The sequence below is a fragment of the Mya arenaria genome, chromosome 15, assembly GCF_026914265.1.
Source record: "Mya arenaria isolate MELC-2E11 chromosome 15, ASM2691426v1".
NCBI lineage: Eukaryota > Metazoa > Mollusca > Bivalvia > Myida > Myidae > Mya > Mya arenaria.
In genome coordinates, this window is record NC_069136.1 from 18,345,343 (window position 1) to 18,364,834 (window position 19,492).

At 38.9% G+C, this 19,492-nt stretch overlaps 2 protein-coding genes across 3 annotated transcripts; both read left to right on the forward strand.

The window, feature by feature from the left end:
- The first annotated feature begins 66 nt into the window (after positions 1-66).
- LOC128220080 (uncharacterized) lies at positions 67-18,834 on the forward strand. Of its 2 annotated transcripts, XM_052928336.1 has the most exons (20): positions 75-201; positions 318-467; positions 1,056-1,275; positions 1,577-1,824; positions 2,629-2,840; positions 3,281-3,418; positions 4,758-4,922; positions 5,151-5,378; positions 8,250-8,419; positions 8,922-9,005; positions 9,451-9,566; positions 10,059-10,150; positions 10,918-11,123; positions 11,528-11,726; positions 12,442-12,636; positions 12,946-13,060; positions 13,745-13,810; positions 14,773-14,850; positions 16,182-16,268; positions 17,013-18,834. In XM_052928336.1, the coding sequence occupies exons 2-20, from the start codon at positions 380-382 to the stop codon at positions 17,642-17,644; spliced, it is 3,339 nt and encodes a 1,112-aa protein (XP_052784296.1). In that variant the 5' UTR covers positions 75-201; positions 318-379; the 3' UTR covers positions 17,645-18,834. The 2 variants fall into 2 exon arrangements, with proteins under 2 accessions (XP_052784297.1, XP_052784296.1); XM_052928337.1 differs by lacking the exon at positions 14,773-14,850 and having other exon boundaries at positions 67-467.
- LOC128220082 (complement C1q-like protein 4) lies at positions 5,409-6,715 on the forward strand. The gene is made up of 2 exons (XM_052928338.1): positions 5,409-6,071; positions 6,208-6,715. The coding sequence occupies exons 1-2, from the start codon at positions 5,813-5,815 to the stop codon at positions 6,678-6,680; spliced, it is 732 nt and encodes a 243-aa protein (XP_052784298.1). The 5' UTR covers positions 5,409-5,812; the 3' UTR covers positions 6,681-6,715.
- Positions 18,835-19,492: the final 658 nt, after the last annotated feature.

Below are 19,492 nucleotides of genomic sequence, written 5' to 3' on the forward strand. Positions count from 1 at the left end.
CTCGAATATTTCAATTTATGAATCGTTTATTGGTAAAAAGTAAAATCATAGACCCTTTATAATATATCATGATTGTTATATCTTAGTTACGAGAGTTTTCAGTACATGAGTAATCCATATGTTTCAGTTTTTATTTACAACTACATTTATTTGTGTATTTCCATTCTGTTACGGATTTAAGTCAAGGATAAGTTTTGCGACGTAAGCTTATTTGTCATATATCTTGTTAATTTAACATCGATATCGTTTTGCTTTGTTATTATTTTCATTGACAAGTGGAAACTACCATAATCCTTTTACAACATTATGGTCATCAGAACACTTTGACAAGTGACGTCATCGTTATATAACGTATCCATGGAAACCGCTCGCTTGCTTTATGACATCAGCCGGGGTGGACGCCCAGTCTTTCGTACCTCTACCGACTGTTCACGTGGGGACACGGAAGAAATCGAAACTTAAGATTAGTACGTATGTATAATTATAGTAAATAAGAGCTCTTTCCATTGGCCATATTAATTTTATTAAGAACATTGTGTAAAATAATGAGCAAAACTCCTCTTTAACTGTTGTTGTTGTTGTTGTTGTTGTTGTTGCTGCTGCTGTTGCTGTTGTTGTTGTTGTTTTTCAATTATACATAAACTTTTAAAGAGGAAGTGGTCAGTGACGGGAGTTCGACACCGTGAGAAATTTTGGCTCGCCTGGGGCAAAATCTTGAACCTTTGACAATAATAAAAAATGTTTCAGATATTTTACAAGTGTTGCCAGAGACGAAACGCACATGTATATCAAGGCACATAACTCTGGATTTGATGTTTGTTTAATTTTGCCCCTTGCTCAACTAAAAAAAACAGAGGTGCGATTAAGTTCGACCTGCGACGCTCATGTTTATGATTGAGAACTAACACATAAACAGCTACAATAACATTTTGTTGTTGTTGGTGGCGGTGGTGGTGCTGCTTTTGTTGTTGTTGTTGTTGTTGTTGTTTCAACGTTTACAACTTTTAGAACGGTACAAATAGTCAGTTAAGATTGTTCATTTTTTAACGTCACAGACATTGACATCGAAAAACGGCGGAGACATAAGAAGGGTGGGGCAATATTCGGCCGTAGTTTTGTGAGCATTTCCGGCGACCTCGGAAGGCAGACGATTGTCACTGACCATACCATTCATATAGCGTTTCCGGATGAAAGCGGCGTTCGGACGCTAAATCTCGTATACAACCAAGCGGGTCATCCGCCGATTCCGGTTAACCAGAGGGGCGGCGTATACAGGTAATACCATATACTAACCCTACACCTAGTTCACCTACAGATACATTATACTACTATGATACATGCGTGTTTCACATATGGTAGAACCAAGGTTTTGCGAACTTTGTTTTTTCTATTATTCAGTAGATTTCAGATGAAAAATATTGTATTATGGATCTTACATATCGTACAGTGCCATTGTTATGTTGTTTTTTTCCTATTAATTCAGGCATTTGCATCTTTAAGCAAAACTTTAATTCCGATCGGCTTTTTTCCATGCATGTCGTAACATGAACAATATATAAGTTGGGTTTGACTGCAGCCTTCTAACAGAGAAGCGGCACGACCTCGTGCACGTGGCAGATCTTCCGGCGGAAGACGCGCCGCTCCTGTTTCGGGAGCTTAAGGAGGGAAAGTTTGACCTGATCGCCACCGTGCGGCCAACCCATAGACAACCGGGCAGCCCGGTGAAGGCAGCGGACGGTAAAAGTGAGACAGTCAGTTCCACTTCCGGTCCGGAATTTCAGTTTACTAAGCCGGAACTTGAGCTGTTACGTACCTGGAGAACCGGTACAGCTTTACAATAACAAATTTATAATTTATATAATTATGATAAATGTCTGTACCATACAGTCGAATCTCGTTGGCTCGAATTCGCATGCCTCGATTTCCTCGTTCTTGGCTGATACTGGAGTTAAAGGATCGATTTCTTTATACTAAAGGTAACCATTCACGCTGGACTAAACCCTCCGAAGCTCGAGGTATTTTCGCCGGTCCCTGGGAGTTCGAGTCAAGGGGGTTCGACTTCTTTGGTGTGGCTTCTTTCGACCAATATTACAGGAGACTCAAATGATTCGCTGAAATTCGTTTCAATGTTTTTGTTTTCGGTATAATTATTAAATGCAGGATTTAGGCGGAGCATGGCAAAACAATAGCTAGAATAAGGCATGCCTTCACCGATGGGGCATTCTCCCTCTGCCCCACCCGTTGGTGTTTCGCCAGCGCTCTTGATAATGGTTATTAGACGATGCTTGAAGGCCGCGTATATATGGAAACATATTCACAATTTCCAATGGATAAGTGTCTATTGGTAAATTTTTAGAGTGTAAGCAAAGCAAATACCTTCCTTGGGCTATCTATGGGTGTCGTTAAAAATTATATATAGTATTGATATTGTAATGGAATAGGGCATAATGCACAGACAGGACGAAACACTGGTTAGAACTGCTATTGTTCTTAAACGTGAGCCAATACAAAGCACTGGCACGCAATTGACCCCGTCACACCCTGGGTTGACAGTGACGTATCATAATAAGTCTATATTACGGATTCTTCACTGAACTTTGATTGATGCTATATTTCTGTCTATCACAGGCGAGTTTTATACCTACAACCACCTTACTGGCCAGATCAGTCTCCTTAGAGAAAAGCGTGACGGGAAACAGCCGACACTTGCGCACGCAGTTGACCGCTTACGGGTACTTCCGGGCGCCGACGAGTGGGCATTCAAATCCGAGGAAAGCGCCGGCTTCTACCGGAAGTATCTCCTACAGGAGGAAATAGAAACAAGGCTACGACCGGAAAGGGTAAGTAGGGAACAGTCGCCGATTTCTCAAGCTTGTAAGGATATATGTAATCTGTGAAAAATAAAGTTATGACGATACTACTGATTTGTGATGCAAAACCGAAGATGAATGGCAACATAATGGTCACATTAACCAAAAACAAATTTGAGAGTATGCTGTTGTACTTTTTTAACAAATGAATATTTTTATTTATTTTTTTATTTTATTTTTTTTTTTTTGGGGGGGGGGGTATCAGATATTTCAGTTGAATGTATTCAAAATACGTTTCCATTATTGTAATAGCTAAGAAAAACAAACACCGAATGTGTTTCCTTAACATGACGGTAAATAAAACGGGTATTTTGTTATAGTATGAATTCTACCTTTATACGCACTTTTTTACAAACATACATTCAGCTAAACCAAAACTGTATGCCATGTTATTCCTATCTTTCATTAAGGCAATCCGGAACCCGCAGTCACTCCCGGAAGTAACTGGTAGGCAGACGCTGAAACGTCAGTGGAGCTTCACCTCAGAAACCGGCCCCATAAAGGACTCGTTCGCCGTCAGGGCGCTCAACGGTGACGTAGCCCTTAGGGTAAGGAAAGAAAACAACTGTATTTGTTCTGATCCCCTCCGGTCACTGTCCCTGTCCAGGAGCCCCAAACCAACCCCAATATTTTGTATGTGATATAAAGCATCAATGAGGACGTCTAAAAATCAGGAATAAACAACTGAAAAACTAAACGTACCAAATGTATTTTTCTCCCAAAATAAAACGTCACGCACGCCCCATCATTTAAACCCTTTTTTTATATCAAATTAATGCATTGTTTTATGATTTACTCATGTGACATAAATGATAAAAAACAGAACGTATTCTTTGTTAAAAATAGCTAAAAAAATAATAGCGATATTTTTGCGCGTTTTTAACTGGGGAATTTGTAGCCACGTACCTATTAATTCCAAAATCCCATTCAAAAAGGCTGGTAATATTTTTTTTTATCTGAAGACAAATCCTTTGCTTTTTTGTTTTGATTATTCAACTCAAATGAGTAAAACAAAATAATACATAATAATGCACTAAATTTATAAGAAGAAAAATGCATTAATCTGTAATATAGTGCCACTTTAAATGTGACAAGATTGGAATCAAACGGTAATCTTAATGTGTTGTGGACGATTCTGTCTGAAACATTGATGTTTTAGTGTATTTTTTTTAGTGAGAAAAGTTCTATAAAACGAAGATGACCAGGCTTTTAATGACTATTTTTAAAGAAAATGGGTCGATTGTTGAGAACATTTGAAGTTAACAACGTTATTGAAGTTGACGTCATATTTGTTAAAATAAAAAAACAACATAAAAAGCTGGGTTAATGTCGTCGTTGTTAACTTTCGATTCGTTACTGATCTTGAAGTTGTACTTCTAATACGATTTGAGACAACTGTTTCAGCTGTACTTATATGATCAAAACATCAAATATACTAATGGTCAAAAGTCTTGTCCGGTCTACAAAAACTACAATATCCAAAAGTCTTGTCCGGTCTACAAAAACTACAATATCCAAAAGTCTTGTCCGGTCTACAAAAACTACAATATCCAAAAGTCTTGTCCGGTCTACAAAAACTACAATATCTCTTTCGCACACTCATAAACTCATGGTATCGATGAAAAGAGGACATTAATATGCATTCAATGAAAGAAGAATTTTGGAATTTGAGCCAGAACTGCCAGTACAGTAATGTGTTGAAGATTGGCATTGAGGATTTGCAAGGCACAAATGAAACCCATACCGGACAAGACTTTTGGCCATTAGTATAGTTCACGTTTAAAAGTTTACAACGATGTCGTTAATCACGTAGTTAACGTTAACAAAGTTATGAACAGTTGGTCAAATGTTTGAATAATGTGTTAACATGTGTTGTCTTTTTTATAGCGTAGCTGGACTGAACGTTCCAATCGTGTCCGTCTCACGCGCTCTAACGTGTTACGTCACGAATTTCACGAGAGCCGGAAACCACTCCCGTCAATCCAGAACCTCGTGACCGGAAGTGACGTCATGGAGCGCGGAAAACCGTTCGACGCCGACGATGCTCTACAGGTTTATATCTCTTACAACGTTATGATGTATGGTATAAGAGGCTGTGGGGGCTTTATTTTATAATATAAGGAACGTAAAGGGTTTTTTGTAAACGTCAACTGGATAACAGGTATTTAGGTTAATGGCATTGAAAATCGTTTGATATATTCTTACCAATACATTAACGAATATAATGCTTATTTATTCATAAATATACGAGATATTTGTATGTGTTTTGTTCTCCATTAGGAGCAAAACCTCAAGTGCCCGGTGTGTAAAAACTTCTACGATACACGTGACCGGAACCCACACGTGCTCCAATGCCTCCACAGCACGTGCCGCGCGTGCCTGCAGTCACGTGTCCGCGCCGAGATGGCGCAATGCCCTCAGTGCAGCGAGGTGAATGAGGTCCCCAACAACGACCTTCAGCAACTTCCGGTCGACCATGCGCGGCAGCATCTTGTGAAATTCTTCAAGGTGAGTTTGGATTCCTTATCAATTTCTCATTACTCTGTCTTTATAAGATTTCTTAGTAAGGGTTTAACGTTTTGTTGTTTCCTAACCAAAAGATGTAATTGTGTTTAATTAGCTAAGAATGAGAAACATGACAAACAAGAACGCTGTATTATAAGGGGATCATTAGACATCGTCATACATTTATTTACCATATATCATTATCATAATCATCAGCCATAGCAGCTACAGCAGCACTAGCAACATTCGTCGTCTTGCTCGTCATCTCCGTCGTTGTCGTTACAGAAGCAATTAAATTAATTATCTCATGCTCATGATGACGACGAGAAAGTGCCATCGGCCATATATTTACGACTATGGAAAGTCTTATCTCGGCGACAAGTTGTTATCACTCAGACCACCTCCGGTCGCACAAGACTTACTAATAAGAGTCCATAATGGCAGCATTGTATCTTTTCGTTGTATTGTGCTCCGCAATTGTACGCCTTAAAGTGAATGCTGACGTCACTATCGAGGAACGTCTGCAGCGTCTAGAGTCACGTGACCGCATTTTGGAAGACCGGAACCGGAATTTGGAGCTTGAAATCGAGGCCGAGAGGAAGGCGAGACTGCAGCTCGAAACGAAGATAAAAGTTCAGGAGAAGATATGGGCGGATGTCATACATCAACTAAGTGAAGAAAGTGGTCCTGTAAGAGGTATACAGGTTACGCTATTTAAACGCTTATATATTATTGATTGGTTTATTTCTATATTACCGCACAGAGAAAGACCGAGATGATGAATGTATATCTATAAACAAACATGTCTTTAAGTCGTATTGTGCATCTCTAGGTGCCCACCGGCGACAGCTCGCCGAAGGTACGGAAGTCGCGTTCTTCGCGGAGGTGAGCCACAATGTCGACCATCTTGGTAAAGGCCAGGCGATTATCTTCGATAAGGTGATGACCAACATCGATAGTACCGGCTCCACGGGCGGCTACCATGGCGCTTCCGGTGTGTTCACGGCGCCACTCGCGGGCCTGTACGTGTTTTCCGCCACCGTCATGAGCAACTACAATCACTCGTTCCACGCCGTGATATACAAGGAGCAGACCCCGCTCTCCACTATGTGGATTCATGGTGGCGCCAAAAGTCATGACAGCTCCTCCAATACGGTGGTAGTGTCGCTGGCGCAAGGCGAGGAGGTGACCGTACGCCACATAGACACTGATCACGGTGTTGCCGGCGCTTACTACGGAGGACAGTCGATTTTCTGTGGGTTTCTGCTCATGGAACATTTCCCGGGTTCTCCTGTTGTTGGTTGACTGGTTGATTGGTTGAATTAAAGTTTAAAAAACGGTGTGAATTTTATTTCTTTTAAGTCATTACATAGGTACTTGAGCATTATGTGAAGAAAGTTAAAAAAAACAATAGCATCTTACAGATGCTTAAATGCGTACATTACGTAATTACGCTCCATTTTTCTTAGTAGTAACATATGTTTATTTTTTATAGAAGGGGTCATAACTAAGTAATCTGGAGTAAGTAAAAACAAATGAGGCCCAAAAAATGAGAAATAAAGAAAACACGTAAAGATAAGTGGTTTGAAGATCTGAGAAAAGAAGGCAAGTTTTCCGATAATTGCATTTTGGTCTTACATACACAGCTTTCGGAACACATCATTCTTTTTCCATCAAAAACAACCTTGGACGTATATGGACGTATTACAATATCAGAAGTCTTAACATGTACCTAAGCTTAAAGCAGATCGTGTTGTTACTTCAATTTAAAAGTTAAACTTAATGGCTATACTCTTGGGAATCTAAATAATGTATGAGCGTAATAATACACTTCACTGTCAATCATTTTAAACTTAGATAAACAAATTACACGTTAAAACACTACTATTTTTATAAATACTATAATTTAAAATTTCGAACTACTTCTACTGATGTACTGGCATATATCTGAGGTTGTGTCGGTGGAAAATGGCCGAGGAGTTCCGAATGACATCCACAGGAATCTGCTCTTTCAATTTGCGCGCTGGATCGCTTCTGACCAAGGTGTCCTGAGTTCCCGGTCTAGATATATGTGTGTTTGGTGTTTGGTCACCAAGTGTGTGTTCATCCAGGTACTCAAGCCAGCACATTGGCCTTTTACAGAGTCGTCCCGGGTTCGATTCTCGGTCTGGGCGCATGAGAAAACACCCCGCGAAACGTCGAGACTGATGCATTCAATGTTGTGTGGTTTTATGATTGTAAGTAATTTGCAAAATAAAGAATAAGTTTAAACTAAGGCATCTGATGGTCTCTTTCAATTTTCATATATGTTTGGATGAGGTACCGTTACCGAAATGATGTTCATTGGTTGTCCGGCTAGCGAGCTCGGTTCTCACCAAAGCGACCCAGCTTTGATTCCCGGCTTGGGCGCATGTGAATTTGTTAGTGGTCATAAAGCCAGGCATGTTGGCGTTCTCCGGTTTCCCCCACAACACAAAAACACACTCTCGCGAAACATCGTGCCAACGTTGGTCACTCAGTGAAAATTGTCATAACGTTTTTCACAATCGTTGTAAAATATAGCATGTTTAATGAATTCATATATGATGGCATTAAAATTCGATTCGATAAAATAAATCCACCTTCTTTAAATGTCCGGTATCGTACGACGCACGGATACAAGGCGATTTAAAGTTTTTAAAATGCAACAATGATTTTGCTGTTTATTTGTTCGTGAAGGTGCGGAAACGTGTTTCCAATATCGGATGTGGCAGTTGAGACCCCCGGAACCATGTGATCTTCATAAATAAGATATAAGTGGCTTTCTACAAGTTGTGTTTTCAAAATTTACTTTATATTACGACATGATGTCAACATTTTCCTGTTTTCCTCCAGGTACGGAATCGTAGCTCCGAGATCGGATGTGACAGCTGCGACCCCCGGAACCGCGCCACCCACAGATGCAAGGAATGTGACGAGTTCCTTTGTGGAGCATGCACGGAGGCGCACAAGAGGACCAAGGTCACCAAGGGTCATAATGTCCTAAACGTGGACTCCCTCAAGAGGTAGATTGTAGTGTTATATTAAATAAATATCATTCTAACCTTGTGTCCAATAATAATATAAGTAACTCTATCATAGATTTCATTTCATGTTGGCGACATTTTGTTTTATTCATTGCTACAAACAAATACCAAATAATTACTGACAGAAACTTAGTTTAACTCACGCCTTTAATCTTCAATTTTTAAAATATGTTACTAGAGCTTTTCGGCAAAAAGATTTAGTATCTGTCATTTTATCATAATTAAACATATTAATAACAAAATAACTCTTATTTCAGCTTCTTACGATACACGCAGCTTCTGCATATTACACACAAAATGAAAATGTCTGATGTATTTAACAGAGTACCCTTACAGCTGAAATTTCTTTTGTTATTCACATTAACGCTTTTGTAAACTACTTGTACAAAGGTAAGTGTTGGAACATATTAATTTCAGCTTGGCCAGGCCAAATGTAGAACTGCAATCCCATTTGACAAAATATTGTTATCCCCTACTACAGGCTGAACTTGGACGAGTTTCACCACAAGCGGACCTGCACTGTTCCCGACCACGAGGATCAGCACTTCAGCTTCTACTGTTACAGGTAAAAGGGTATATGTTTGTTTGTTGTTGCTTTTCTGTTGAAGGAATTCCTTTCTTGGATTTTCTTGACCTTTTTCCATAAAAAAATTTATTGGTGATATTCGGACAGTAGAAAGTTGTTCATTTTGTAATTTTGTTTAAGGATTCCCTGACGTTATTCTTGAGTTAATGTCCATTACTAGACTAGAACCGGACACGACAACACTCACACGGAATTAAAATGATACAGAACTCTGTGAATTTTGTTTAAACTTCCAATGACTCAGGTCGTGGATGAGGTATTATTGAATCTCAGAAAAACATGTGAAAAATAATGTTTATAACCCTTTAAAACGGTGTTGATGTTGTTTTCACAGACACAAAAACACAATTTTCTGAATGGTTGTTTAATCATAGGATCAGTGATATGCATGTTGATAAATATTCGTATTTCGCTTTCCCTTTAGTAAGGGTTGTGACCAGCCGATCTGCTCACTATGCGCGGTCACGGAGCACAACAAGGCGGACGGCCACGACATCCGGAACATCAACGACGTCTACCTCGAGAACAAACGAGTCGTCGGTGAGTGGAATTTACAGCTTGTTATTTCCTGTTCCTTCGTGGTCTTTACTTAATGTTTCGCATACCGTAGCGTCATTGACAAAGTCTAATTTAAAACGAACAATTGTCGGATGGCTTAAGTGGTGGCAACGTATTTCTGTATTTTGTTTTTATTGAAACATCCGTTGTTTTTTACATTTTTATTAAGTCAAAAATCGCTACCTCGAATTCGTTGGGATCTCGGGAAATATTCGAGATAACCAACATTCGATATATCCGAAATACAAAACACGTCGAACGAAACCCAAAATGTTTGAGAAATAAATCGACATAACCGGAACATCTAGATAACAGAGTTTGACATAGCGAATTTCTACTGTACTATGAACAACAACTGTCAACTAGAAATGCAGATTGTTTCTGTTCAACTCAGAACCATATTATCACTCAGCCACACGCTGTGTCGCCTTTAACGTTAACAAATCCCATTCCTATCGCTGTGGTATGTTGCAGAGAGCCTGTTGATAGACGTGAAGCACAAGCGGGGCCAGGCGGAGGAGGCGATACAGAGTATAGAGGAAGAAATACAGAACCTCTATATCAAGGTAACTAAGTCAGGGGTCGGGGTAGAGGGTGGCGTACGGGCCATTGGGGAGGATCAGGGTGGTGGAGGTTATACTGAATATGAAGGATGAAAAACTGAAACTGTAAACAAAGGAAACTTTTGGAGGGGTCGGGGTAAAGGGTGAAGGACTGGGGCGATTCAAATTATAGAGACGGAAATACAGAACCTTTATATCAAGGTATTGTGGGAAGGGGTCGGGGTAGAGGGTGAGGGGCCGGAAGTATGGATGGTTGGAAAGGATTATGGTTGAGGAGGCGATACTGAAAATAGAGTAGGAAATACTAAACCTGTACATCAAGATAACTTAGTCAGGGGTCGGGGTAGAGCGTGAGGGAAAGAGTTTGACTTTTGGAATAATTATTCAGCTCCGGGGATATTTATAAGCGGAGGTGGCCATATAGACAATAAATAAACACGGATTTTGTGCTTTAAGGTATTCAGATATGTCTTTGGAATGAAGATGGGTTATGGAATAAGTGCCTTATACGTTTATCGTACCTTGTCCGTATCGTAAATTTCACCTTTTCGTCCCCCAGGAGTCATCGACGGACGAGGGAATCGACCAAGCCTGATTAATTCGTACCTTATTTGTAGGGCGGACGCGCAGATTAGTGTTCCTGGCGTACCATTACTGGCCCTCATTTTATGATCCGTTTTTGTTTCATTTTTGTTTCATACCATGTATATTTATATACAGTGTCTGTTTCGTACCATGTCGTTTCGTACCATCTTATATTCGTCCCACAGGAGTCGTCGACGGACGAGGAGATAGACCAGGCGTTCTTGGCGTGCCAGAAGCAGCTGGAGAAGCGTAAAAACGAGCTGAAGGAGAAGCTGGCTGCCACCTCAAAGGCAAAGAAGAAGGGCATGGAGTCCCAGCTGGACAAACTCATCGGCGAGAAAAATGCTCTCGATCACTCCGCGCGGTTTTCCAGTAACGTCCTCGGTTACAGGTGCGTACCGAATTTGTTAGTACTTTATTCTTTATTTATTATTAACTGGTACAGAGGGAGAGTAAGGCCACGCCAAATTAACGGATTTACCGGAACAAATTTTCAGAAAATGTAAACAAAATGTTTCATTTATTTTAATGACCACTCGCATTTTTCGCCAAAAAAAATAAATCAAATGCCTAACAGCGTTGTCTTTTGAAGCCAGGATTATCATTCTTAGTCTTAAGTATAGCGAAAACAAATTGTTTCATTATCACCCCCTCTGTTTTTAAGCAAAATGACAAACTTTTATTCTCTCGCTCTCTGTATTTGTTCTCGACCAAAATCAATAGGACAAACACTTAATTCATGTTTCCTACAAAGAGCTAAACATATATGTGTTAGTTATGTTAATCACCTTACAGTGACGCTACAGAGTTTCTGCAGATGAAAGACGCGTTATTCTCGCGGCTTGGTGAACTTAAGGAGCTGGAGGTGGACCAGCGGCCTCACAACAAGGCGGACATCAAGTTCCACGGACACAAGATGATTGACGCCTTTCAGAAATTTTCCAACAAGATGGGTGAGGTCTGGTCCACTACGGCATTCATACCCAACACCAAGGTTAGAGTCGAACGCTTTGTTGTTTCCTCTCTTTTTTCTTATAAAATCATAACAAATTGTTCAAGAACTTTGTTTTTGTTACATTCCCCTGGAGAGTATTTAAAAAAATAAACGAGCAGTTTTTTCAAAAATTAAAAAATGGCCCACTTTTTTCAACAAAACACGACGCCGTTTTTCCCGCGAAAAATGACGTTATAGACAAATTTAAGATAAAAAACGTAAAACAAGAGAAAGAAAAATATATGTGCGTAAACGTTTTCACAAGACGCACTTGAGGTTGAAATTTCATAGCGGTTAACGAAGAATTGATGAAAATATCGGTTTAGCTGGAACACAAAATTAGGACAGACGTCTCAAAATTGACGTCAGTGGCATATTTTGAAGACTCGTTGTTTCAAAGCTGTTCCGAATATTGAATAAGGAAAAACAGTCCCTAACTGGGCATATGCTCTTCTATTCGTATACCAATTTTCAGACATTAACTCGAAAAATTGCTCATAGTCGCGTTCCACTTTAAGAGATACGTGGCCACAAATCACCCAGTCAATAAGGTGACAAACTATCGCTTATATGTTTAATCTGTTCTCTGGCATATTTATTTACCTACAGGAAGTAAAGAACACGTAATTACACAGTGAATGAATGCAAACGATTTTAATACAAACCTGTACTGACTCCATAGCGTATGCATCACTAGTCAAACCCCATACTTCAGATCCAGACGTACGATATCGGGTTGGGGCGTGAGGAGACCGCCATGATGATTACGCTGCATGACTACGAGAGGCGCCCCCTGGCGGAACCTGGAGTGGACATTAAGGTCGATGTCACCAACCCTATGGGTAAGAAAGCCCGCGCCCACGTCATCGACCTCACTGATTCAGAGGGAGCCTACAAAGTCATATTTCAGGTAAGCTACTTTAAGTATAAAACATTATAGGTTTGTGTTTACTTCTGAGCATGTCTTTGTAGTTTTAATGTTGCAGCAGGTCATAGACCAATCAGGTGGCTGGGCTTTGAAATAATTAAAAGTATCTTTAACATGTTGACGGTCTAGTCAAAGATGGGAAGCCAAGATGAAGTTTTGTTTTATTTTCTCTGCTTTTGTAAAATTGTTCATCTTGGTCAACATGTAAATAGGTTGGAACTCACACGGAAACTGTTGTACTTTTTGTAGATGGCTCAAAATTCATATCGTGTATGTTGTTGATTATTTCAGGGAGTAAAACTTGGCGATCATCGTGCAAGCGTCTTCATCATGGGACTTCCGGTGATCGACCCAGGGGTCACGTTCAAGGTCAGACGGCAGACGGACCTAGAGACGGATGTCCTCAGTACGTACAAAGAAAGATAACTCGTAGCAATTGTACTCGGACAAATTGTGCACACTTAATAAATCTGAGATAAAATATAACTTAAAGCTGCACTCTCAGAGATTGAACGTTTTGACAACTGTTTTTCTTTTTTTTTTTGGCTTGGAACGAGCCAAGTTTTTTGAAAATCCATGGAAACCAGTTATTTAAAACTCCTGACAAAAATTGATGTTTAATGCATTTTTCTTACACCGTTATTAACTGTTTCAGCCATAAAACATTATTTTTGGAACGGAAATATGAAAATCTAAGATCTGATTTTTGTCAGCAATCTTATATCATCTGCAGATATTTACGCCAAAAAAAATGCTCTTTCCAAGACAAAAAAAAAATAAAAAGTTGTAAAAAATGATATATCTGTGAGAATGCAGCTTTAAGCATTATTAATTCCATTAGAATGTATTGTACACAATCACTGCCGGAGAGGTTCCAGCTGTATTCACAATCGAACTACAATAAATGAATTAGTAATAAAAGAAACATAATAATAAATTTGTCTCGGGGTATTGTTCGGGAGGATTTTGATCGGGTGTTTTTGTTTAGGGAGATTTTGTCAGGGGGATTTTTTCCGGGGACACTTTGTCCTACACTCCTCACATTATGTAAAGCAAACATGTGTATTAGTCCGCCCTTTTTGTCCCACAGGAGACTACGAGCCAGCGGACAAGGAGAGCGGCCCTTTGTCCAAGGTCAAGGCCAAAATCGACTCAGGTAGGGATATAAGGATTACCGATTAGTCGTACAAACAAAAAGTCGTACAACAACGAAGTCAGACCATATTTTGAGAAGTTGCCTTTTTATGTATGTTACAAAATTAACATTATCGAAGAAAAGATAGAATATTTGCCCGTGAAATTTAAAGTTTAGGACACCCATCAGAAGTCCGAATATGTTACCAATTGCCTTTTATTCCATCATATTGTTGTTCACATCTAACCAATACATCATACATGGGACGACCCCACCAAATCTGGCCTGACTATGCGTTGGTACAACTCCTGTACCCAGCGCTGTTATTGTAAAAATGATGTCGGAAAGCTTATGTTCAACCTTCAACCATCTTTTTCTCATAATGAAGCCATGTACTATCACTCGGAGAACATTCGTAACATTCAACAGCTCTGATGTCTATGACATCTATTCATATTCATTTTATCTTCGTTCGTTGTGTCTTTCTTCTAACCATCTCGACATTCTGCAAAAACTTATCAATGATACAATAAGTGTAGACATTGTATATTGTAACGGGGGACAGTAGAAGACAACCCAAGTGTTTAACATAATAGGTTTGACTATTCAAGTGCGTTTATATGTGACGTTAAATGCTACTGGCCATTTAGAATGAAAAAGGGGTGGGGGACGGGGGGGGGGGGGGGCGCCAGGGAAATACTTCGAGATAATGAACAATGGATATAACATAAATAGACAAAGGGTATAACTAAAAACTAATAGAAATCGAAAAAGTTCGTTATAACTAGAAGACCGAGATAACGGAGTTCGACATAGCGAGTTTCTGTTGTCTTAAGGTGAAAATTGCTAACAACAATCCATCTTTATTCATTAAACAATTTACTCGGAAATGACAAAATGGGGGAGAGGAGAATTTTGCCATTCACCCAACTTAATGACTGTTTTCCTTTTAAACCATTATTTCCTTCTACACTGTCCAAAAGGCTATGCCAAAGGCAAGAAGTTACCGCGAAAGCCTGGCATGGAAGCAGACGCTGTTGACACTGACCTTAATCTTTCTGGTATCTGTACACTAACTTCATTTTCAGACCTGTAGATAGAGGCATTTATAGATGAGCATTGCTGTTGACATTTTTCATCACCGCGACCTAGCTGTACATTTAATGCTTTTTTAACACCGCGCTTGTAGACAAACTTTTCTCACATATGTATTTATCACTGCACCTAAAGCCCATTTTGCTAACATATGTATTTATCACTACAATTAAAGACTAGCTAATATTACTTTTGATTCATCACCGCACTTGTAGCCCAATTTACTCACATATGTATTTATTACAACCATTGTAGCTCATTTTACTCACATATGTGTTTATCACCGAACTTGTAGCCCGTTTAACAAATCACTGCATTTGTATCCCATTTTGTTCACATATGTATTTATCACCGCACTTGTAGCCCATTTTGTTCGTATACGTGTTTATCACTGTACTTGTAGACCTTTTTGTTCGCATATGTGTTTATCACTGCACTTGTAGCCCATTTTGTTCGCATATGTGTTTATCACCGCACTTGGAGCCCATTTTGTTCGCATATGTGATTATCACTGTACTTGTAGACCTTTTTGTTCGCATATGTGTTTATCACTGTACTTGTAGACCTTTTTGTTCACGTATGTGTTTATCACTGCAATTGTAGCCCATTTTGTTCACATATGTATTTATCACCGCACGTGTAGCCCATTTTGTTCACATATGTATTTATCACCGCACGTGCTGCCCATTTTGTTCACATATGTGTTTATCACTGCAATTGTTTCCCATTCTGTTCACACATGTATTTATCACGGCACTTGTAGCCCATTGTGTTCACATATGTATTTATCACTGCACTCGTAGCCCATTTTGTTCACATATGTGTTTATCACTGCACTCGTAGCCCATTTTGTTCACATATGTGTTTATCACTGCACTTGTAGCCCATTGTGTTCACATATGTGTTTATCACTGCACTCGTAGCCCATTTTGTTCAAATATGTGTTTATCACTGCACTCGTAGCCCATTTTGTTCACATATGTATTTATCACGGCACTTGTAGTTTTTTAACACCAGTCTTGTAGACAAACTTTGCTCATGTAAGAATTGCGTGGTTACTGAACTTGTAAACTTATTTTATAATTGCATTTTTAAGTTCGGCGTTTTAGTTCCTATTTGTATTACCATAGAGGACAATAATCTTGTTAACGTAGATTAGCTGTCATTTACGTCATAATTACATTACTGCATTTTAAAGTAATACAATAACTTCCGCTTTCGATAAAAGAATTACTGTTTGGTGTTCCCTTTGATCATCTTACTGAAGAAACGTTTATCATGTATTGAATGTTTTCAGGTTTGAAGTTCGACGACGACGATGATGACGGAGTCAGACCGGCCAAGAACAGGAACCGCTCATACCGGGTATTCGGAGATATCATTTGTACGTATATCACTTACATTGGGGATATCATCAGTATTTGTACCACTTAGATTTAAGATAGCAAATTAATGCAAATCACTTAGATATGGGATATTAAATGCATGTATATCACATATTGGGGATATCAATTGTATGTATATCATTTAAACTGGGGATATCATATGTATGAATATCACTTTGATATGGGATATCATATGTGTGTATATCCCTTATATTGGGGGTAAGCATATGTATGTATATCACTTATATTGGGGATATCACTTGTATGTATTTCACGTATATTGGGGATATTCTTATATTGGAGATATAATATGTATGTATATCACTTATATTGGGGATATCATATGTATGTATATCACTTATATTGGAGATATCATAATTATGTAAGTAGATCACTTATATAGAGGATACCATCTTTATCACTTAGATATGGGATATCATATATATGTATATCACTTAGATTGAAGATAGCATATAAATGCATATCACTTAGATATGGGATATCATATGCTTGAAATCACTACTGAAACTTATCACTTAGAAAGGAGATATCATCATTATGTATATCACTAAGATTAGATGTATCATATGAATGTATATTACTTACATTTGGGATATCATCTGGAAAGTATATGTATGCATAGCGCTAAGATTGAGGATATCATGTATATTTGACGCCTAGATACGGTTTATCATCGAAAATCGGTCCTGTGATATAAAGTACACATTCTTCAATGTTCACAGGCCCTGACTTTGCGTTCGACCCAGCCACATGTCATCCGCAGAACATGGTGACCGCAGACAGCCGAACACTGAAGAACGTGCGTGGACGCACGGCCAACATCGGCACGGCTCTTAAGAACTACCGAGGCGCCCTGGGGACGCGCGCATTCGGCCAGGCGGGGCGGTTTTATTTCGAGGTGGTGGTTTACTTTTTTATAAAGCGGCAACTCAGGAACGACCTCATATTTGAGGTGGCTATCGCCCGGAAGTCTGAGATCGATAGGAACTACACGGTCGACGGCTCGCCTTACGCGTGGACGGTGTGCGCCCGTCGTTGCCCGCTGTGCCGTACAGTCTGTCTGATGACGTTCCACAACGGTGTGCGCCTGTACCATCTCCCGTTGACGGAGAACGCGCCGCCCGGCACCACTCTGCGGACGACCGTCGGGTTCCTCATTGACACGAAAACGAAGCAGTGGTTTATCGTGGACGCCAAGAACCGCCGCCTTTTCTACCGCTTTAAGAATATCGACACGAGCAAGCCTCTGTGGCCGGTGTTTGGCGCCTACAGCACCGAGTACGTGAGCGTCTCCCTGGCGCTCAGGACCGGCAAGGACGTCCAGGCCGTGCCAGACATTCCCTCTGACGTGTGAAACTTGGACAGGTTGAATGTTACATAATATCTGCTTTGTATTACTGGTATGGAGATTATTATTTTGAACGTGTGATAATAATGTATTTACCCGTTTGGCGAAATAATTTAAATTATTTACTTGTTCTTTATGTTTGTATATGATATGTTAATTTATTTGATCTCAGACTTACCTTGGAATGTGCTATTAAGAATTCTGGCACAGTTTGTTGGTGTGCCTTATAAAACTGTGACGGAACTCGTTTACAGCAGAAATAATTCCGGGCTGTCAGGTGACATGTTTGTGCTTGAAAGGTAAAATCGTGAAATTAAACACAGTTACAATTATTTAGATTAGTCGGGCTCAAAAGCAGGTGGAACACCTCTGCCAATTTCCATCGAAAGCAACCTTTAATGTATATGGACGGTTTGCGATGTCAGAAATATTTACATTTAACTACGCTGCAATAAGATCGCGTAGTAATTTCAATTTAGCAGTTAAAATTTATGACTTTACTCTTGGAAATCTTAACTATTTATGCAAAAATCACTTCATTGGCATTGGCAATAAGATCGCGTAGTAATTTCAATTTAGCAGTTAAAGTTTATGACTTTACTCTTGGAAATCTTAACTATTTATGCAAAAATCACTTCATTGGCAATCGATTTAAACTAAGTAAAACAAAATACACGTTACAATACTACAATTATTATTTTTATGAAGATTATACGGACTACTTCTTCTGATGTACCGTCATACATCCGGATTGTTTACGATGGAAAATGGCCGAGGTGCTTCAAATGGCTCAAAAGATAAGTGGTGATTTTTATATGTTCGTGGTTTATTTGTTAGTAGTATATTACTTCATCGATTTGTAATTTTAGTTTAATTATATTTTATTGCTTTTTGGTGTGTATTTAAATTTCAAGACACAAATTATACACAAACAGATAATTGGTATGTATTTGACCATTGTTTTTATCATTTTACATCATAATTTAAACTTATAATAATGTGAGATTTTAACAAAACAATCAACTTCAATTTTAACAGTATGTGTAATATACAATGTCCGAGTGGATTATGAGATTATTTTTAAAAAAAAATGTATTTTTCTGTTTTATCACCGTTTTTAGATTTGCTGTATTTAAAGTTTGATGTGATATTCGTTTTTATTATATATTTAAGTGCAAATAAATATTTTAGCCTAGTCTGCTTTGTTTCCATTACCGTCGTTTGGTATCGTCTGTTCAGAAAGTTGTAAACACTTTAAGTGTTCGGTCACATGCCTCTGCGTTTAGAATCGTCCAACAGTTTCACATTTTAACAATTTAGAAGAGCTCGAAAACAAAATAATATCATAAAATAGATAACAACCCGCCAAAAAAACACTATCGTTTGGTATTCATTGTGGGGGAAGGGAACCCGGATATAGCTCAAAAAGTGATAAATCGATAAGCGTTTGATTTTGACACATGGATAGTTTTCTATCATTTTTTGTATTTTATGGTGATATATTTATAAAAATTGAAGAGTTTTGAATAACTTGATCCTGTGCAATATACGACTTGATGGAAATGTGTCTTCTCTTTTGTTTAATAGCCCAATCCTCGCCGAAAGTTGCATGATCGCTCACAAATGTTAATTTTTGTGGTACGATTTCAAACATAAATCAACAAATTGGACATAAGAATAAAAACTGAATCGAGCGATTTCATTGTAATTACATTATCTAGTAATGTGTAAGATATCAATACGATAAGTTTTTTTGTTACGGAGATATTCATACCTTTTGATGCCCTGGCGGTGTACTGGGGATAGATAAAGCAAACAAATAACTGCACAGGGGATAGCTATCAAGTGGACTGA

Coding starts and splice junctions, on each gene's coding strand:
- LOC128220080 (XM_052928336.1), top strand. CDS start 380: ATGACATCAGCCGGGGTGGACGCCCAGTCTTTCGTACCTCTACCGACT. Junction 1,276..1,576: donor CAGAGGGGCGGCGTATACAG/GTAATACCATAT, acceptor GTTTGACTGCAG/CCTTCTAACAGAGAAGCGGC. Junction 3,419..4,757: donor ACGGTGACGTAGCCCTTAGG/GTAAGGAAAGAA, acceptor TCTTTTTTATAG/CGTAGCTGGACTGAACGTTC.
- LOC128220082 (XM_052928338.1), top strand. CDS start 5,813: ATGGCAGCATTGTATCTTTTCGTTGTATTGTGCTCCGCAATTGTACGC. Junction 6,072..6,207: donor AGAAAGTGGTCCTGTAAGAG/GTATACAGGTTA, acceptor GTGCATCTCTAG/GTGCCCACCGGCGACAGCTC.